Source organism: Perca flavescens, chromosome 18 (assembly GCF_004354835.1).
Source record: "Perca flavescens isolate YP-PL-M2 chromosome 18, PFLA_1.0, whole genome shotgun sequence".
NCBI lineage: Eukaryota > Metazoa > Chordata > Actinopteri > Perciformes > Percidae > Perca > Perca flavescens.
In genome coordinates this window covers 6,404,373-6,427,278 of record NC_041348.1, presented here as the reverse complement: position 1 = coordinate 6,427,278, position 22,906 = coordinate 6,404,373, and the positions used below count along the sequence as shown (strand labels likewise).

The following is a 22,906-nucleotide window of genomic DNA, read 5'->3' as shown; positions in this document are numbered from 1 at the left end:
TCATGTATGTGCAAATTAATACACACAAGAAGACTGTCTAATCAAGTTCAAGAACTTTATTGTCATGTACTCCAAAGGGTGGTGTTCCTGGAAGACAGCAATTTGTTGTGTGTTGCGGGAGGATGAGGGTCCAAATGCAGAGAGGCAGGCAGGCAGGAGATGGTGGAACTCAAGGTTTTAATGTAATTGAAACAAAAAGCGGCAGCACAAAGACTGGAAAACTTATAAACCAAAACTGACGTGCAAAACACAGGTAGGAGCAGAGTGACGCAGGAACAGACACAAGGCACAGGACGGAAACACAAGGGCATAGTCTCAAACCAAACGGGCATGGACACAAAACGATCTGACACAAGACAAGGGGAACACAGAGGCTAAATACATGAGGTGATGGGTAAATCAGAAACCGGTGAGACAACAGGTGAAGCACATCAGGGCGGGGCAGGACAATCAACCAAGGCGGGAAACAGAAAGCAAAGCTAGACATGACAAGACAGAAGACCAGACTATCAAAATAAAACAGGAAGCAGGACAAAGACAAAACATGACGTAACCTCACTACAGACAACACTAAACACCAGGGATAACAGAGACGACAGGAACACAATGCAGAATAACAAAAATGGAAAAACAAACATTAAACACAACACTGTCAAAACAGGGTAAACCGAAAACATACAAAACAGGAACAGAAATGTCCAAAACCACAACAGAACCCCCCCCTCAAGGGGCGGATCCCAGACGCCCCAAAAAGGTAGAACCCGGAGGGCAGAGAGGGACCGAAGGGGGAACAACCAAAAGGAGCCCAAAACGCACCCGTGGAACAAAAACCAACCCAAGGAGGGCGAGAAAGGGGCCAGGGAAGGCCGAAAAGACACCGGGATACAGGGGAGCAGAGAGTCCTGGGAAAACAGGAAACAGAGGGGCCCTGGGGCAACGGGAACAGAGAGAGAGCCCTGGGGGCACGGGGAACAGAGAGAGCACTGGGGCACAGAACACAGAGCACTGGGGCACAGGGAACACAGAGAGCACTGGGGCACAGGGAACACAGAGAACACTGGGGCACAGGGAACACAGAGAGCACTGGGGCACAGGGAACACAGAGAGCACTGGGGCACAGGGAACACAGAGAGCACTGGGGCACAGGGAACACAAAGAGCACTGGGGCACAGGGAACACAGAGAGCACTGGGGGCACAGAGAACACAGAGGACACTGGGGGCACAGGGAACACAGAGGACACTGGGGGCACAGGGAACACAGAGGACACTGGGGGCACAGGGAACACAGAGGACACTGGGGGCTGAGGGAACACGGAACTGGGCAGACTGACAAAACAGACGCGGACAGGACAGACAGAACAGACTCAGACAGAACAGGGACAGACTCAGACGGGACAGACTCAGACGGGACAGACTCAGACACAGGGAAAGTAATAGGGACACAGATATTGAAGGGGACAGAGATGGGCACGGTGACAGGGACAAGGATGGGCACGGTGACCGGGACAAGGATGGGCACGGTGACAGGGACGGAGACGAGCACAGTGACAGGGACGGAGACAGGCACAGTGACAGGGACGAAGACAGGCACAGTGACAGGGATGGAGACAGGCACAGTGACAGGGATGGAGACAGGCACAGTCTTAGGGGCGGTCTCTGGGGGGCCGGAGACCGGCAAAGTCACAGGGTTGCTGGGCAATGCTGGGACACTGGGCAGCTTGGGGACACTAGAGAGCTCACCAGCTAGCTGGGACTCAGGAGAGCTGCTGGCTGGCTGGGACTCGGGAGAGCTGCTGGCTGGCTGGGACTCGGGAGAGCTGCTGGCTGGCTGGGACTCGGGAGAGCTGCTGGCTGGCTGGGACTCGGGAGAGCTGCTGGCTGGCTGGGACTCGGGAGAGCTGCTGGCTGGGACTCGGGAGAGCTGCTGGCTGGCTGGGACTCGGGAGAGCTGCTGGCTGGCTGGGACTCGGGAGAGCTGCTGGCTGGGACTCGGGAGAGCTGCTGGCTGGCTGGGACTCGGGAGAGCTGCTGGCTGGCTGGGACTCGGGGAAACTGCTAGCTAGCCGGGACTCGGGGGAGACTCTGGGGGGCCGCTACACGGCCGGGACTCTGGGGGGCCACTACACGGCCGGGACTCTGGGGGGCCGCTACACGGCCGGGACTTAGAGAGGGTGCTAGCTAGCCTGGAGTCAGGGAGTCTGCTGGCTAGCAGGACATTAGGGAGGCTGCTAGCCAGCCGGGGATCTGGGAGGTTGCCAGGTAGCCGGGGCTCAGAGAGATCGCTACCTAGCAGAGAATCAGGAAGGTGGCTGGCTAGTTGAGAGTCAAAGAGGCTGCTAGCAGGCTGGGAGTCTGGGGAGAGGCCGCTAGCAGGCCGGGAGTCAGGGGAGAGGCCGCTAGCAGGCCGGGAGTCAGGGGAGGAACTGCACGCCGGCTCGGGGTCAGGAGAACCGCACGCCGGCTCGGGGTCAAGAGAACCGCACGCCGGCTCGGGGTCAGGAGAACCGCACGCCGGCTCAGGGTCAGGAGAACCGCACGCTGGCTCGGGGTCAGGACTCGGGGTCAGGAGAACCGCACGCCGGCTCGGGGTCAGGAGAACCGCACGCCGGCTCGGGGTCAGGAGAACCGCACGCCGGCGGCGACTCTGGGCGGCTGCACGTCGGCGGCGACTCTGGGCGGCTGCACGTCGGCGGCGACTCTGGGCGGCTGCACGTCGGCGCAGAGTCAGGAGAGCTGCCCGTCGGCTCGGGGTCAGGAGAGCTGCCCGTCAGCTCGGGGTCAGGAGAGCTGCCCGTCAGCCCGGGGTCAGGAGAGCTGCCCGTCAGCCCGGAGTCAGGAGAGCCACACGTCAGCCCGGAGTCAGGAGAGCCACACGTCAGCCCGGAGTCGCTAGGGAGCGAGGACTCCGGGGTGAAGAGCGGAGCATGGCGATGGGAGCCACAACGGCCTTTTCCCTGTCCATGGCCTCCACGGGTCCCACAGGAGACTGTCAGGCGGGTGCCTTCGGAGGACTGCTGGTGGTTGGGGGCGTACGCCGACCAGGTAGTGTCTGAGCAGTCTAATGAGAGTTCCGGGGAAGCCGGTAAAGGGGAAGGCTGGCTGACAAAGCATGCACCGATGGCCACAGTGTTGGCCAACTGGGGAGGAGGAAGGCTGGTGGTGGGTGAGTCACTGGGGGTGGCTTGTAGAAAACACTCTAGCCCGTGTTTGAATTCCTCCAGCTGGGTAACAAAGTGACTCACCCATGGTCTCTCTGACAACCACTGCCGCTGAATGGCGAGCTTCTCCAGGAGAGGAGGGTGCCAGTCTGGCTCAGAGCAGAGCAAACACTGCACAGTCCAGCCGAACTCCAACACCTTCTTCTTAAAAAGAAGCTTCTCCGCTGGGTCCATGATGGTCAGATCGTTCTGTTGTGTGTTGCGGGAGGATGAGGACCCAAATGCAGAGAGAGGCAGGCAGGCAGGAGATGGTGGAACTCAAGGTTTTAATGTAATTGAAACAAAAAGCGGCAGCACAAAGACTGGAAAACTTATAAACCAAAACTGACGGGCAAAACACAGGTAGGAGCAGAGTGACGCAGGAACAGACACAAGGCACAGGACGGAAACACAAGGGCATGGTCTCAAACCAAACGGGCACGGACACAAAACGATCTGACACAAGACAAGGGGAATACAGAGGCTAAATACATGAGGTGATGGGTAAATCAGAAACAGGTGAGACAACAGGTGAAGCACATCAGGGCGGGGCAGGACAATCAACCAAGGTGGGAAACAGAAAGCAAAGCTAGACATGACAAGACAGAAGACCAGACTATCAAAATAAAACAGGAAGCAGGACAAAGACAAAACATGACGTAACCTCACTACAGACAACACTAAACACCAGGGATAACAGAGACGACAGGAACACAATGCAGAATAACAAAAATGGGAAACAAACATAAAACACAACACTGTCAAAACAGGGTAAACAGAAAACCTACAAAACAGGAACAGAAATGTCCAAAACCACAACACAATTGAGGTCAAGGTAAAATGCAGCAGCAGGTTAAAATAAGAGTCCAGGTTTTGCAGTTTTTCCATTTCAATACTGTGAACCTTGCTGATGTGGCATCACAAAAACATCAAGTTTGGCTTTCTTGGATCCACATTCTTTTTTTCTTCATTGATGACCGCTTTTTAAATATCCTCCATTTCTGAAAGAAAAGAGCACATGGTTTTACCTCCACAGACTTTACTTACAATACTTTCCATTATAGAGTTAATAAATAACTCAGCAGCTAAAGTTAACCTAACTGGGCATTTGAAACCAAAACGTAAGCCAAGTGTCCTGATAGATTAACCTTAGGTGACCTTGAATAACAGGGCTATAGATCGCATAATGCCGGAGTTATGATTTAATAACAATTACTCTGGGGCTGTAATGCTGCGATTGTCCTGGACTACCACTTAACAACAGTCCAGGATAAATGTCACTCTGTGGTGGTCCTGGATCAACACTTAATGGCAGCACAGAATAACTGACTGTCCAGGACAAACAATAAACAACAGTCCAGGATGTATGTGATGTTGTAGTGGTCCAGGATCAACACTTAATCACTTGCAGCTAATTGTAGCATAGCACATATAAGTTGCTAATGCTATCAACTTTGATTAAAACACACATTGCTAAGGTGTTTTGTCTGTAATGTTAGTTATGCAAAAAACGTCTACAGACTCACACAGGCTTAGCATGAACATTTTAGTAGTAAGCTACCTTTAGGCTAGTTCATACCACCATAAGTCTGCTAGCACACTAGCTGGTCATGCTAGGTAGCCTGTTTTTCATAGGATTAAAGTGGTTAGCCTAATGACTGACATTCCATCTTGTTAAGAGATAGAACTGGACCGTGATATTTTATTTCTTATTAATATCACATTTGGTAGCTCAACCCTTTCCAATTGAATTACTGCTAGCACACTAGCTGGTCATGCTAGTTATCTTATTAACTTGTTTAGCCTAGCTACACATCAACCTTATAATGTTTTGAAGACGTTCAAACTCTTGGAAGTAGGCTAAATCTTACCTTTTAAGCACGATAGTGAAGCATCGGTGGCAGCTCTGGAACGGGCGGCCGTTACGATAGTGAAACTGGCAGACGTTTTTTTTTCTTTTTTGAATTTGCCATCACGTCGCACTATTAATGACATCACAAGCAAAACATGCTTGTGATGTCATTAAAATGTTAATCCAGGGCAAACAACTTTGTCATTGATCCTGGACTGTTAATTACTTGGTGATATCAGATTGTGCGTAACAAGCTCGCTGACCGCGCTCTCACTCTCACACAATGGGCCATTTAGCTAGAAGAGGGGAGTTGCAGGCCCTGGAGCTCTGTCAGGGCTACCAGCCGTAATGGAGCTCACAGCAGGCCGGGGTCTGTGAAGGAAGGCAGGCCGGGCAGCGAGGCAGCAGCACCGCCGCTGAAGTCCGACACACAGTCTTACCATATTTGCAATTAGCCATCAATTTTCATAAAACGGCCCGTATTTGAGCTTTATATGGTTGATTTCTCACATTAAAAAGTCTCAGAAGTGAATTTGGTAAGGAAACATTGCAGTGTCTGGAATATGAGATTCTGTCGCTTCTCTAATGTGTGTGTATTGGGGATTTGCTCAACCAATCAGCGTGTGTCTCTAATGTGTGTGTATTGGGGATTCGCTCAACCAATCAGCGTGTGTCTCTAATGTGTGTGTATTGGGGATTCGCTCAACCAATCAGCGCACATCTCTAATGTGTGCGTATGGCAATTCGCTCAATCAATCAGCGCATATTTGGAAGAAAAGCTCCTGTTACAAATACGGCCAAAACACAGGGATGTATAAAGGCCAATAAAACATCAACCAGTCCATTTTCAGCCCAACCAATGTTGCATACCCCATTAGGAGACCATAAGGAACAGTGTGAAATACTCTATATAATCATTCTATCACCCCTTTAAATGTTTTTCTTCTCCCATTGCTGGCAGTAGTTTGTTCCACATGCGTGTTTGTTCCTTTAAGAACTGTAGGACCTTTGCACCATGGGAGTCTGGAAGTTGAATGTGAGCAGGCAGCCTCACGTGTTATCATCTATTTATCAGCCTGCCATTGTTTCTGACCATGTCCATTCTTTTATGACCACCCATCCTCTGATGGCTACTTCCAGCAGGATAATGCACCATGTCACAAAGCTTGAATCATTTCAAATTGATTTCTTGAACATGACATTGAGTTCACTGTACTAAAATGGCCCCCACAGTCACCAGATTTCAACCCAATAGAACATCTTTGGGATGTGGTGGAACGGGAGCTTCGTACCCTGGATGTGCATCCCACAAATCTCCATCAAGTGCAAGATGCTATCCTATCAATATGGGCCAACATTTCTAAAGAATGCTTCCATGCCATTCCTTGAATTAATGCCACGAAGAATTAAGGCAGTTCTGAAGGCGAAAGGGGGTCAACCACAGTCTTAGTAGGTCACCTAATTATCCTTTAGGTGAGTGTATATTAGGATTACCAAATGTATACGTATCTGCAGTACCAAAAACAGATATTTTGTTCAAAAGTCAATCTAAAAGTTATAAATAATTTGTTTAAATTGTTTCACAAGCTTCCTAATATCACAACAACAACAAAGTAGTGAACAGTGTAAAGACAACTTACTAAACTCAAGATAAGCTTCGGGTCCTCTGGTGCTAGGTGGGGATTGAAACCTCTGACCTTTGGATCTATATTTTTTAACAGACAATTGGGCAATTACATTAAAATCTGACTAAATAGAAAATATAAAACTCTTACACTACGTGGGTAATTTAGCAATTTTTAACATCAGGGAATATTTTTTGTGTGGGAGAATTCACAGGTGGTGAATGTGAAATTGATCCGTCCTTTTTTCCATCCTGATAAAAGCCACTTATAGTAGATGTGAAAGATAAGTACACTGTAAGAAATGATTCTGTGGTCATGTAGATTTGAATTATTATTATTAGATAAAATATATTCAATATGATTGTGTTTTTGATTTTGATTTTGAGGCAAATATTTAATTAAATTTCAAATAAAAATGTCTGGCATAAAATCCACCCATTGTAGTTAAACAAAACATAAGCATTATATTTATCTAATCCCAAATAGAGAGAATATTGAGTTAATTCAAATTAATGTAATCAGGCAAATTTTAATTGAAAAGAACTTCCTGTCAACCTAGCTAGCTAGCAGCTATAATGTTACTCAGCATGCCGTTCGGCTGTGTACATTTGTAAATTATTAGTGTTAGAAATTTTTAAAGTCACAAATAGTTGTGTGCTATGGTGTTTTATCTTGTTAAAGAGAATTAGTTGTGGGTTATTAATTTAATATATATATATATATATATATATATATATATATATATATATATATATACGGTACAAACCGGTATACAATCCCAGCGTATGTGAAAAATTCCTATCAAACAGGAAATTAATAGCGGTATAGCCCAGCACTACTACAATGGGTCGAAAGCACAAAAGTGAATTGTTAATAAAATAGACTAGTTATTCCTAAGAAAGAAGTTTTAATTCATTGCATTGATTAAATTCAAATTGATGTACAGATTAATGTAGATGATTATTACTCAATTATATATCATTGATATGTAGAATTAAATTATTTCTTGTTAGTACTATTTACACATTAGGGAGTTTATCTTTTTCAAATCAACTCAATATTTTTATTTAGGTTATAATTAATTCTGTAATGTTTTTTATTTGAATCTACTCATATTAAATGGATAACTATTAAGGGTCTCATTCAATTAATACCAAACCATGTGAAATTTAATTAATAATATTGCTTGTAATCTGTTGCCTCATTTTTATTGAGTAGATATGGTGTATTTTTTCTAACAGTGTACATACGTTTCAGAACCACCTCAAGGACTCAAAAATAGCACTTAATTCCTGTGATCTTTATTTCCAAAACGCAATCACTAAATGTATTTTTAATGATTGATAAACAATGAGCAATGTGTAAGTACAGAGCATGTGCTTCTTGTGATTCTTATCACAGGCAGTAAGAAACAAAATTCCATGATAACCGTCATCCTCTGAAGCAGTGGTATACAATCAACATCATAGACAATGTAATATAGTTTTGCAATATAGCATGCGTTTTTTGTTCCATTTTCTTGTTTGTTTTTTAAGCTTTGACATTTTTTGGTCCTTAAAAGCGCTTGTAGTCCTTGCTTTTTCTCATTCCTATTAGCTACAGCTTCACTTAGTAATGTGAACAGTAACATCAGACACATTGTGTGCATACACAGATAATGAGTACATTACCATGACACTGGGAAGTGTAAATAAAAAAAAAAAAAGATAGTGAGCACTTTAACATGATACTGGGAAGTGTAAGTGAAAAAGACATTATTACGGTTCTATTTCGTATAGGCTTTGCCGTCTAACTCCAAATTTCCACCGGTTGCAGCTCCGTGCTCTGCCGTCCGTCAATACCCACCAGGTCCGTATTTGTTGCGGAACGGTTGCGGCCATGACAGACAGCTGAAGTCATGAGGACCCACGAGATCTTGCAAATTCTCTTAGAATAGAACCACAAAACCAACAGCAGTTTGTTTCCATCAAGAGGAGTAGAGGGTAAACAACTCTGTGCTGTGCAGTGAGCAAGGTGTATTTTATTTTGAAAGTTATCTGGATGTTTTATTTTGTTTCTGTGCTCGACTTCCTGTCCTGCACAATTTGAATTGTGCTGAACTGCTGCAGAGCTCTCCGGCATCCGGCAAAAAAAAAAAAATATCTTATCTTCCGTTCTGTTGTCATTTATTTTCATGGAGCACAGTGCAGTCATTGTTTCCTCTCAACATGTGAATGCAGCACTTGGTAGACAATGTCAACAACAAACATTAGGACAACAAGCCCTGAGATAGTGTTTAAAGAGGTCATGACCTAGGTAGCATTTTTGGACATTGTACTGCGACAACAGTTTAGGTTGCGGACCATGCACATGTTCTGAATCATTTTCATTCACATTTAAATCCACATTTTTAGGAATAAAGTTTCAATAGGAAACATGACAACAAACACATAATGGACGTGTTATATTTAAGTCATGCTTTTGTCAAGTTACTGTTCTACTCTTCCGCAACAGCTTTTTTTGAGTAATTTGTTTTTGATTGTTACGTTTTTTTGTGTATTACAAAGTAGGAATTTGTTTTCACATCCAGCAGCGTTATATCTTCTTTTTATAAAGATATTTTTTCTGAATTTCTGCTTTATTGGAAAATCATAGCTTGGAGAAAGACAGGATAGATAGGGGAGAGAGATGGGATGACATGCAGTAAAGGTCCCGGACTCAATTGCTGCCAACATCACTACAACAAAGTCAGACAAGGCAAGAAACAACAAACAATGAGTGTCTTTAGTCAGACATTAGACGGTAGGTATTCTGCCACACTTGCATCAGCAGGTCAGCTTTAAATTAATAGGCTGACACCTTCTGGAAGGGACTAATTGCCTCCTTGTTAAGGTTCCTATTTGTCCATACTAGCAGTATTTCTCTCTCTGTATTTTCAGTCTTACCTCTTTAAAGGGTAATTTCAGTTTTTTTCAACATAAACCCTATTTTTCTATGTTTTTGTGTGTAAGTGACTTATAGGAACAACAATCTTTGATATTGGTCCAGTATTAAGTGTGAACGCTGGATCCCACAGTCACAGACCAGGCTGCAATGTAACCCTATTGAGCAAATGTGCATTGTCAATTTGGTCCACTTAAAGTGCTGTTTTTCCAGCTGACAGGCTCAGATTATTATTCTATTCTATTCCCTATAGAGCTAGGCCTTAAAACCTCTTTAAGACCTTTCCATTTAAATAAACAGTACTTTTAGCATTTTCTTTTTTTTGTAAATCGGTAAACTGTATTATGTGTTTATTTCGACCAAAACTAGAGTTGCAATGGTTGGAAAAGTGGAAGGATGACCTAAAACGGCTTTTCATAATTTTATTTTGTTTCTGTCGACTTTGAATGAAGTGTATTTTATGATGCTAAAATTAGTGTTTATTTACATGGGGCTTTAGCAAACGCAATTTTGCAAATGTTATGAAGTTTTAAAAAAGGATCTTACTTTTTAACCGAAAGGTTCTGTCAGACACAGAATATTAATCTGAGCCTGTCAATGGCAAAACAAATACAAGCTGCACAATTGCCCTATTAACTTACATTGTAGTCTATATCCACAACGTTCCACTTACGGAATAGCTCTGTTGCCGTCATTTTTTTTCAGCTGGATGTCTGTTACCTTCTGCTTTCTTTGTATTGGAATTTTGAACTCTGAATTATGAGGACTATGGTTAACTGCTCCTCAGATCTGCAAGGTAAATCTAGACAGCTAGCTAGACTATATGTCCAATCTTAGTTTTCTGTTGCACAACTAAAACAACTTTTGAACGTACACCGTAGTGTTCCACCAAAACAAGTTCCTTCCGGAGGCTATTTTGTAGCGGCAGAGTGGCTCTGTCCGGTGCTTAGCCCATGATGATTGTGATTGGTTTAAAAAAATGCCAATAAACCACAGCACATTTTTCTCCCATCCCAGAATGCTGTGTGGACTAGCCTTCCTCGGCAGTGCTGTGGAGGAAGCTCTGGCAAAGCGAGACTATTTACATTGTAGCTTGATTCACCGCTGCCGACTGCAGCGATCTCGCTTAATTCTGGACCAATGTCAAAGATTGTTGTTCCCATTACATACTCACTTTGACACAAAAAACATAGGAAAATAGGGTCCATGTTGAAAAAAAACAACATTTTTTACCCTTTAACAAGTTGTGTGCAGGTCCAGAGAGGATAACCAGTAGCTACATGTTGGTTGTACAGTAAAACACAAAATACACACCAAAAACAAAGCAATAAGGTATGAGAACTTAGAGAAATGTGCAGGACATTGCACACAAGTTTTCAAAAGTGCTATCCGCAAATGGGTCTGCGTTTCAATCAACAACAACACAGTGACAAAGTTTTTGTGACAAATCAGCAGAGTGAGGGAAATCCAGATCATCCACCAGCCTGTTTCATGAATCATCATCTTTTGATACCACATTGGGTGTCTGCATAGGTGGATGTGTTCATACAGTATGTACAGTCTAAGAAGAAGCTATGCGGATGCAAAAAGTACATTTTGTACACATTGTCTTCCTTGTGTAGTAGAGATTTGGGTGCAAGTTGCAGAGGAAGCAGAATGGACACAAAACTGTGGTGAGCATTTATGAGCCACGTGCAGTTGTGTTAATTGTTGCTGTTGACATGTTAACATTAAGCAGACACTATATATATGGTTTAGAATTGGTAACATGGAATATTGAGTTAACAAATACTGAGGGAACTAATTTGCTTTCCCCCCATCCCTCCTCTTCTCCCTACCAGGGACCTAACACAATGTGTGTCAATTTACAGGGCACATATAATATGAAGACATTACAGTATATAGCACAAAGAGACGTGTTGTCCCTGCTTAAGCACACACAGGAATAAGAGAGACCTAAGGCATTAATGGTGGTATCTAGAACCTCATTTTGCATGAGTACACACTGTCTATGGGGCCATTTGAATATGCAGCTCTTTTGTTTCAAGTGTTTTCTTACTCTCATTCTCTTTGGTTTGCTCTGGAATAAACCCATTCTGTGGCTTGCAAGCATCCACAAACAGTGGAAAATCAGACAAGCTAGCGTTGCACTCTTTGTCTTCATTCTCATCCTCTCTTTCATCCTTCCTTTTTCCTTCATCTGAAGTGGGTGGGCTGCAGTCAAAAGTGGGTGTGCTGCAGCCGTAGGCCTCGCTGTGAGGTCGACGAGCCTCGTCTGGGATGTTCTTCTTCAGGTCCCGATTTCTGTTACGTTTGGCCAGCTTGGTGACTGAGCCCAGGCGGTTGAAAATGTTGTCCTCAGATGTGGTCTGGTGGTTAGAGCTCCGGTCACAATGCTCGGCCCCTCGCAGCCGAAGGTTGTTCAGCTTGGAGTCGATGCTCTCCTGGGAGGAAGTCTTATAGCTGTTTGTGTCTAGGCTGTTGAATATTGCACGGCGCTCTGGAGAAAGCATGTCCAGGGACACGGCACGCTGGTCCAATCCCAGCTGCCGTCTCTCCATGCTCCGGATGGTGGCGGCTCGCTGCAACTTGTCGTGGAGCTCGACACTCATACGCCGACGCGTCTCCTGGAACTCTGCTCGCACGTTTGCTTTCCATTCTGCTGCATGAGCCTTGATCCCGCCAACCTTGGCCAAAGACAGTTAATAAAAATCAGTACATCAGTTTACAGTGAAAATAATAATAAAATAAGAACAATGCTGCAGCACAATGATAATGTCCTTTTCAAGGTAAATAAGAGGTAAGTAGTCACTGATATTTTATCAACCTTGAATCTAAATTTCATCCACAGCGGAAAAAACTGTCTGTCACACATTATATTAGTGGTCCCCATCCTAAGGGGCCCTCCAATGAATCTTGAGATGATTAGCATGATAGGATTTCTGCAACACAAAATTATAACTTTTTTTTTTCTTCTAATATTTACTTTTTTCTTGCCGGATAATTTTGCCTAAATCATTCTAGTAAATTAATCTAAGACTGTTTACAGGCAGTATATCTATATATATTGCTTTGTTTTAGGAAGACAGGATGAAAAAGAGTTTGCATTATATGACAAGCTAATTAGTTACCCTACAATATCAAATAGCATACTACAAATCCCTTTATGTTGTATTAGACATAGAGGCTTTGGTTCAAAACTGGGAAAATGTAGTGTTGAAACTGTAATGATGTGTTATAATTTAAAATGTACAGTATGTAAACCCAACAGAGCATTTAAAGCAGTATGCTTTGTAGTCCAGTACAGGCCATTCTTAAAATTCAGCTTCAGCTTCACTTATTGCATGTCCTTCTGACGTAGGGTGACCAGATTTCGCGGAACTAAAACCGGGACACTTTGCGCGTGACTGTAGTGCTTGTGCACGCACATGCTTTTTAACGTGAACATGTGCCAGCCCAGGTCAGACATAGACTCAGACAGATTAGACACAATTTTGCAAACAGCACACGTAGGCCTACTGCTCACAACATAATGGGGTATCTCAGTTAATATTCATGAATGTTCTTGGTATGTAGCCTACATATCTAAGAAATAATATTAAAAGACATTGAGTGAGTTTCCCATCATTTGTCTGTCTACTTGGATAACTAAAGAACAAATTGCTATTAAAAGTAAACAAGCTTCTTCTGCTCAAGATTCCTTTTGTTATTGTTTATCTAGAGAGGTCTCCTCCAAACCAAACCCATCGGTCTAGGCCAGGGGTCGGCAACCTTAGGCACGCGTGCCACCATGGGCACGCGGGACCTTAACCAATGGCACGCTGGCAATATGTGTGCAAGAGAGTTATTGATGTGTTGAAATCATGGTTGAAATGCTGAAGCACTCTCTCATCCGCATGCCAAACTACAACGTTCACAGTTGCCGACCTCATAGGTGCCGATACCGTGGGTGCTGCTTGAGCAACCACGAAAAATACTGAGCACCCACGTGTGCCAGACTGCCAGTTCATTTTTATATTAATTTAATATTAAACATTGCAGGTGGTGCTAAGTGGAGCGTCTGTCATAGTGTGATTGGTCATGTCGGTGGCATTGATTTATAATTTCCCACGAAGCTGATTAAACTTCTCCAATCCTATCTGTGAGAAGTGGCACTGTCCTGAGTTGAAAGAGAGCTTACTTTACGGCGTGTGTGTTCGTGTCGGCCGCTGTCCATTTCCTGAGGTTCTGAAATGCAAACATTGTTGACTACTTTTTTATTTTAAACTGTGTGCGCGTGTGAGCACCCACGGAGGAAAACATAAATCGGCGCCTGTGCGCGACCTGTTATGTACGGTAGTTTGATTGACTCATATCTCTGACTGGGAACAATACAAAGAGGATTACCAACGGCCGCTGGGGCAGATGAACTAACGCTAGTCTCGTTACTGTAAGGAGGCTACAATTAAACCTCCGTGAGTTAAAAGTCAATACTTATCAGTGCACTCACCTGTGTAGACCGGCATCAACATGTAGAAAGCGATATTTCAATCTGCTCTGTCTGCTCAGTCCACTCTTGTCCACCGCGCTGTTTTACGCAAACACAGCTCTACTCTGCAAATAGCTAATTTTTACAAAACAAGCTAAAAGAAAAGCTGTCGGTTTGTAGTCTATTTATCTTAGTTTGCAGGGAATCGTGAAATTTGGACAAATTCTTATAAACTTAAGCTGTCTGAAGAAACCATCCTCTCCGCTGGAGCGGTAAATATGGATGCATTATTAGACCAAAACAAATACATGTGGCTACTTAATATGCACGTGAATGACGCAATCGTTATGTTGTGTTCTTCATTCTTGATAATGATGCTGGTTGTGTTATTATTATTTTGCCACAGCATCGTTTCATTGAAAATGAGACATACAGGACCTGCTTATCAGTCCATTCATCATTAAAGCTGGGCTTTTCCACAACTTTTCGCTTCAGGCTTTTTGACAGTGATATTTTTGTCAGCCCATTTTCCACCAATCAGGACTGCATACTAAAACCATGTTTCCATAATAATAATTTACAATAATAATAATAATAATTACAAGATCCTGATTATACAGATTCCCTGGATATTACATTTTGATGTGATGTCATAAAAAAAATTTATGTTAACATGGCACACTAATAAACAAGAAATTTTGAAAAGGGCACTTCATATCAAAAAGGTTGCCAACCCCTGGTCTAGGCAATTAAAACCAGTAAAAACAGTTTCATGTTAAAAATCAGTGTTTCTCAGACACTGTTCGCCTCGTTGACGAGGGGGCTGCCAGCCAAGCTACCACTAACATTTAATATAGTTAAAAACGACCAAGATGAAAAAGTTTATCATAAAGATGTGGCTTAAACTGGATAAAAGTCAATTTATGAAAGCTTCTGGCAGACAACTTCAACGCTGACACATACGCAAAGGGAATATGACGCCATTGACAGGCAGCCAATTATAATGGTAACGGATCATTATCTTAAATACAATTACAGATTTCTCTGGTTTGAACATTGTTGGAAACATTTTGGATAATCCTTGTACACAACTCAAGAATATATACAGTATATTATACTTTCAAGCTTCAAGCTCGCCATCACTCGTATTTCCATGGTCCAGCCACCCACTGCTAAAGTTGGAGACAGACACCGGCAGAGCAGAGCGAAGTCTTGGTTAGCAGAGCAACCGTAATAACGTCGCTTGTTAAACAATGTCTGAATATTTAAATGAAATGAGCTGGTTTAACCATTGAGATGCAAGAAATATGCACTAGTCCAGAACGCTGGATCTTCTTCCCTTTATTGTGTGAATGAATGCTTTCTTTGGTCGCCTCTATCTTCTGAAAATATCAACATGTTCAGCTTTAAGCACATGATGGGACTTCTTCAACATTTGTTCGGCTATTTATACTTAAATATAAGCTTTTTTTTATTAAATTAAATTGAAGTCAAGGAGAGCAGGCTTTAAATCCTTTTCTACTTCAAAATGCTACTCCTACTTCATACTTTCACCTACAGACACCAATCAAACTTTATACCATTCACAAAAATGTCAGCTATTAGGCTCTATCTCAGCAGTTTCATATATTCAACAGTTTTTGTGAAAAATAAGTTTAGGTTTTGTGTTCCTTTCAGGAAGTTTATAATGGGTGTGTATTGTTTAACTTACAGTGGGTGATGTCATCGCTAGAGCACGGAGCTAAATTGATTAGGACAATGCACATTAATGAACGTTTCTGTAAATGACCCAGTGTTAGCCAATTGGCTAATGTTCAACTGTAGTCGTAGTTGCCTAGCATGCATGTCTTTATGGTGGGAAGAAACCGGAGCACCCGGAGGAAACCCACACAAGCACGGGGAGAACATGCAAACGCCACACAGACAGGCCTGAGACAACCTGGGTTCAAACCCAGAACCTTCTTGCTGTGAGGCAGAAGTGCTAACCACTGAGTCACCATGCTGCCTAGAGAACAGCAAAATTTCAAAGTGGCTTGTTTGATGCATCTTTATCCATGTAGCTCCATCTTGCTCTCACAGTCTCGGCCCCTATCGCTAGCAAATAGGTCCCTCCCTTTTTAGTCAGCCAGACAATTTGAGCTGTAGCTTTATAGACCGTGGGCTTTCACATACTGAATAAATCCCGCTCGCACATATAAACACAAAACTGCTTTGCTAGCTCCATCGTGTTGTAACTAAGATATCTGCTGAAAAAATAACTGTATTCATTAGCACGATTGCCGTACTGTTTAGTTAAAAAACATCCAAAACATAGTACGAAAACATAGCGAACCAGACACAAGCTTTTATTTTGAAAAATCAAAGCTTGCGGACAGCAACAGCTGGGAGGCATGAGACGGGAGGTCTCCAGGCTGCAGCCATACCCGACTCAAATATCCTTTCGGTCCCGGTGACTATTTGTGAAATTGTGCAAATGAAAGCCTTTTCAAGGCATTTCAGAAGGAAGGAGTAGTAGAATGCAAGCTCCCAAATTGACGCTCGTCTGAGAAATGGAGTTTTGGATAATATTCCGCTTCGGCAGCTTTACCTATGCTAAAATATACTATCACTGAGGAAGCTCAGTAACGATTCCATAGAAACCAGTGTTGAATTTATCATTACTTAGTGTCCTTTGTTGCATGGTCTCAATGTTTTATTGTTTTATTTAATGTGAATACTAATTTACTAGATGAGTAACTTAGTATTTTAAGTAATGCAGTAATGCAGGAAGTGTGCATTTAGTTTCCATGCTTATTGTGTTTCCATAACAATGTTAGTGAGTAAATCTACTGAAATGGCCACCACACCACACTGCGATCAGAATGCAGAGGTTTAGTTACGTATGTCATGGCTGTAAAAAAACAATGGACATTCATACATCTTTGCCAAGACTTGAGCGGTTGCAGTTACTTTCAGTCTCGCCATACTATTTACACACTCATACTGACCGACACTAGACTCACGCACTGGCCACGGTTACATTCGGTAGCCTGGTGCGTGGTCTCCTCGTGACAGTCTAATTACCGTGTGGCAACATTTACTTCTAACATTTAACTTAACATAACTACAGTACCAAGATAACATTACGTGTATTTGTATGTGATATAATACTTTCCCCTTGGTAATGTAGCCTATGAATTTCCATGAACACAATTTTAAAATGCACAAGATATAAAGGCTTCTGCTATCAGTTGATAACTCAAACTTGCCGAGAACCCAGATGTGATTACATAGACTCATGCATTAGGCACGGTTACAGTCTCGGTCAGTAGCCTGGTGCGCGGTCTCCTGATGACAGCCTACCTACCATGTAACAAACATTTAACTTAACATAACTACTAAGATAACATGACGTGTATTTGTATGTGATATCCATCTATAATGTAGCCTATGAATTTGTATGTACACAATCATCTAAGATGCACAAGAAATAAAAGCTTCTGGGATCGGCTGATAACTCAAACTTGCCGAAAACCTAGACACCCATTTGAATATAGACTCGTGCAATACCCTCGGTTACAGTCCTTACGGTCTCGTTCGGTAGCCTGGTGCGCGGTCTCCTCGTGACAGCCTACCTACCATGTAGCAACATTCACTTCTCTAACATTTAACTTAACATAACTACCAAGATAACATGACGTGTATTTGTATGTGATGTACTTCCCCATCGATAATGTGTGAATTGCCATGAACACAATCATGTAAGATGCACCAGAAAGGCTTGGTTAATAACTCAAACTTGCCGAAAACCAAGACACAGCTTGATTACATTAGACTTAAGCGGGCCGGCCAGTTGCACGGTTACATTTGGTCTCGTTCAGTAGCCTGGTGCGCGGTCTAGGTAGCTCATTTCCTGATTGATTCTACCACCACCACTCCAATGGAGGCGCTAATGAGCTAGATTACCAGACACACAGTAGCAGAAGAATACCAGCTACACACAACAGCACAAATGAGGTATTTGACGTATGGCACTTGATTCTCCCGGTTCAGTGACACGAGTCGGGTTAATTAACCGGCTCTTCGGTCAGTTCGTCAACACTACATCGAAAATGTATCACTGGTGAAGGGAGGGTCAAGTTTATTTGATTTAAGGTCCCATAACCCCTCCAGTGGCCCCTGAAATAAATAATGAACAGTTCCTTAGTCTCTTCTCTATAACTTAATAATAACTTAACTAACACAATTTGTCCTTGTCATACAACATATATATATCAAAACTTAGGTTTACGTGTCTACTTTCAGCCAATGTGCTCATTTAAGCAATAGGACTTTCATTTACACTTTACAGTTCGCTCGGTGAGCTTCCAAATGACAACAGTTCCAAATCTTCCTCCATTCGCTGCACATGTTAAACATCCTTGACATTTCCACGCAAAGGCACAGCAAACCACTTTTTTGAATCGCTGATCATTTCACTTATGCAACCTATAGTTAAGACTCTGCTCTCAGTGTCCCTTAATGGCAGTAATCTGACACAGGTCACATGGTCACGGTCTGTATGATCTCTGTAATCATACAGAGATCAAAGGGATGTCCTCTGTGTTTACAAACATGGCCACTGATTAGTAAGCATGATGCTGCATTTTCGCCAGAGTCAAATTGCAACTACAGACAGTAATATATTTATCGCCACTTTTGTAACACCTAAAACTTTCATACAAAAAGATATATTAATTAAAACAATTATCACTTTGACATTTCTTACAACTTCACCTTCTTCTTACATATTTTAACCAGCATTTAGCTTAAGCACCAGTTTAGCTTAAGCATTAGCTTTTAAAAAAAACTTATTCCACATCTTTTTTATATTAGTGATGTTATTCAACTTCACCGTGACCTTATCGTGGTGGGGAGGTTTGTGTGTCTCTGTGAACCTGAGGGCTGTGTTGTCTGGAGCTTTGTGCTCCTGGTAGGGTCTCCCAAGGCAAAGTGGTCTCAGGTGAGGGGCCAGACAGAATGGTTCAAAAACCCCAATGAATAAGCAAGGTAGAGATGGAGTGACCCTGCCCGGAGGAAGCCCGGGGCCCCCGTCTGGAACCAGGCCCAAACGGCAGGCTCGTCGGCGAGCGCCTGGTGGCCGGGTTTGCCACGGAGCCCAGCCGGGCACAGCCCGAACAAGCTACGTGGCTCGCATCTCTCCAGCCCATGGGCCCACCACCTGTGGGAGGAACCGTTGGGGTCGGGTGCGATGCCACATGGGTGGCAGTGAATGTCAGGGGCCTCGACGGACCAGACCCGGGCGGCAGACGCTGGCTCTGGGGACGTGGAACGTCACCTCTCTGTGGGGGAAGGAGCCGGAACTGGTGCGGGAGGTGGAGCGCTACCGGTTAGATCTGGTGGGGCTTACCTCTACGCACAGTCTTGGTTCTGGAACCATACTCCTGGATAGGGGTTGGACTCTTTTCTTCTCCGGAGTTGCCCAGGGTGTGAGGCGCCGGGTGGGTGTGGGGATACTCACAAGCCCCCGGCTGAGCGCCGCTGTGTTGGAGTTTACCCCGGTGGACGAGAGGGTCGCCTCCCTACGCCTGCGGGTTGTGGGGGGGAAAACTCTGGGGAAAACTCTGACTGTTGTTTGTGCATATGCACCAAACAGGAGTTCGGAGTATTCGGCCTTCTTGGAGACCTTGACTGGAGTCCTGCATGGGGCTCCAGTGGGGGACTCCATTGTTCTGCTGGGGGACTTCAACGCACACGTGGGCAATGATGGAGACACCTGGAGAGGCGTGATAGGGAGGAACGGCCTCCCTGATCTAAACCAGAGTGGTTGTTTGTTGTTGGACTTCTGTGCTAGTCATGGATTGTCTATAACGAACACCATGTTTGAACATTGGGATGCTCATAAGTGTACCTGGTACCAGAGCACCCTAGGCCGAAGGTCAATTATCGATTTCATAATCGTTTCATCTGATCTGAGGCCGTATGTTTTGGACACTCGGGTAAAGAGAGGGGCAGAGCTGTCAACCGATCACCATCTGGTGGTGAGTTGGGTCAGGGGGTGGGGGAAGACTATGGACAGACCTGGTAAGCCCAAACGTGTAGTGCGGGTAAATTGGGAACATCTGAAGGAGGCCCCTGTCCGACAGACTTTCAACTCACACCTCCGGCGGAGCTTTCGTGCATCCCTGTGGAGGCTGGGGGCATTGAATGGGGATTGATGAAATCCGTCCAGAAATGCTCAAGGCTCTGGGTGTGGAGGGGCTGTCCTGGTTGACACGCCTCTTCAACATTGCGTGGAAGTCTGGGACGGTGCCAAAGGAGTGGCAGACTGGGGTGGTGGTTCCCCTTTTTAAAAAGGGGGACCAGAGGGTGTGTGCCAATTACAGGGGTATCACACTTCTAAGCCTCCCTGGTAAAGTCTACTCCAAGGTGCTGGAAAGGAGGGTTCGGCCGATAGTCGAACCTCGGGTTGAGGAGGAACAATGCGGATTCCGTCCTGGTCGTGGAACAATGGACCAGCTCTTCACTCTCGCAAGGATCCTGGAGGGAGCCTGGGAGTATGCCCAACCGGTCTACATGTGTTTTGTGGATTTGGAGAAGGCGTATGACCGGGTCCCCCGGGAGATACTGTGGGAGGTGCTGCAGGAGTATGGGGTGAGGGGGTCTCTACTCAGGGCCATCCAATCTCTGTATGACCAAAGTGAGAGCTGTGTCCGGGTTCTCGGTAGTAAGTCGGACTCGTTTCAGGTGAGGGTTGGCCTCCGCCAGGGCTGCGCTTTGTCACCAATCCTGTTTGTAATATTTATGGACAGGATATCGAGGCGTAGTCGGGGTGGGGAGGGGTTGCAGTTTGGTGGGCTGGGGATCTCATCGCTGTTCTTTGCAGATGATGTGGTCCTGATGGCATCATCGGCCTGCGACCTTCAGCACTCACTGGATCGGTTCGCAAACGAGTGTGAAGCGGTTGGGATGAGGATCAGCACCTCTAAATCTGAGGCCATGGTTCTCAGCAGGAAACCGATGGAATGCCTTCTCCAGGTAGGGAATAAGTCCTTACCCCAAGTGAAGGAGTTCAAGTACCTTGGGGATTTGTTCGCGAGTGAGGGGACAATGGAGCGGGAGATTGGTCGGAGAATCGGCGCAGCGGGTGCGGTATTGCATTCAATCTATCGCACCGTTGTGACGAAAAGAGAGCTGAGCCAGAAGGCAAAGCTCTTGATCTACCGGTCAGTTTTCGTTCCTACCCTCACCTATGGTCATGAAGGCTGGGTCATGACCGAAAGAACGAGATCCAGGGTACAAGCGGCCGAAATGGGTTTCCTCAGGAGGGTGGCTGGCGTCTCCCTTAGAGATAGGTTGAGAAGCTCAGTCATCCGTGAGGAGCTCGGAGTAGAGCCGCTGCTCCTTTGCGTCGAAAGGAGCCAGTTGAGGTGGTTCGGGCATCTGGTAAGGATGCCCCCTGGGCGCCTCCCTAGGGAGGTGTTCCAGGCACGTCCAGCTGGGAGGAGGCCTCGGGGAAGACCCAGGACTAGGTGGAGGGATTATATCTCCAACCTGGCCTGGGAACGCCTCGGGATCCCCCAGTCGGAGCTGGTTAATGTTGCTCGGGAAAGGGAAGTTTGGGGTCCCCTGCTGGAGCTGCTCCCCCCGCGACCCGACACCGGATAAGCGGACGAAGATGGATGGATGGATGGATTCAACTTCAATGAAATTCATACCAATTAAAACAATTCCCACTTTTCCAACTATTCTCACTACTTCAACTTCTTCTTACGGATTTAAGCTATTAATCCAGTTGAGCTTTAGCAATTTAGCTATTCAGCATTCACATGCATTTTCTGTAGGAAATGCATTTTCTAGTTTACTTTCTTGCTCCTGCCCCAGACACATCTGACCAATAAGTGGAGTAAACGTTCTGGTGTGGTTTATAATTACGCATTTTGGTAAACTTGGATTTTTCTGTGTGAAAAAAACTGAACCAAGGGGAAATCGCTCCAAGCAAACGTACTCTAGGTGTGAATACGCCCTTAAATACACAGTAATGTTCTCTTGGATCCCATCTCTATTAACATGTGATCGATATCTGGATACAGTGTCTGAATAATAACATCTGATCATAGGCTCTTGCATTTTGACCTGGCATCAGTACGCATTGTCATTAGCTTTGTTCAGCCTGTATTGTGATTTAATCTCAATATGCAAATTGGTTAGGCAAGACTGGCAGACTTGTCAACAAACAAGGTCTCAGGTCTAGAGAAGTGATGTGCTGTAATCTATAGAGACCACTGCAACAAGCAAGGTGGGTGTCCTTTGACAGACAGTGACAGCTAAAGGCATCTTTAGGCTACTTTCGAGCAACCTTGTAAACTAGGCCACCATTACTTATACTGTAACCAGGGATTTCCACTGGATGCGTAATGGCTGCAGACCGGCTCCGCTGCGTGTCTGCTGCGTGCTCCGCCGTCCGTCAATACCCACCGGGTCCGGATTTGTTGCGGAACGGCTGCGGCTGTGACTGACAGCTGTAGTCACGAGGACCCACAAGTTCTCGCGAATTCACGTAGAATAGAACCACAAAACCAACAACAGTTTGTTTCCATCCAGAGGAGTAGAGGGGAACGACTCTGTGCTGTGCTTTCAAGGTGTAGTGCAGGGAAATATGATCCGCCGTGAGCACGGTGTATTTTATTTTGAAAATTAACCGGATATTTATTTTGTTTCTGTGCTCGACTTCCTGTCCCGCACTATCTGCCGTGTGCTGAATTGATGCGGCGCTCTCCGTTGTCCGTCAAATATAGAAGCTCTGCGTATCTGCTGCGGAGGGCTGCGGACTGACAGAACTGGGACGGAATCGGGACGCAG

At 44.8% G+C, this 22,906-nt stretch overlaps 1 protein-coding gene across 1 annotated transcript in view; it reads right to left on the bottom strand.

Annotated features, from left to right (window-relative positions):
- Window positions 1–10,786: 10,786 nt before the first annotated feature.
- The window catches only part of kcnk10a (potassium channel, subfamily K, member 10a), a 102,271-nt gene continuing 90,151 nt past the window's right edge, over window positions 10,787–22,906 (bottom strand). The window contains exon 7 of the mRNA XM_028605479.1: window positions 10,787–12,284. Coding sequence (XP_028461280.1) covers window positions 11,607–12,284 — 678 coding nt within the window. The 3' untranslated portion in view covers window positions 10,787–11,606. The remainder of the gene's footprint in view (window positions 12,285–22,906) is intronic.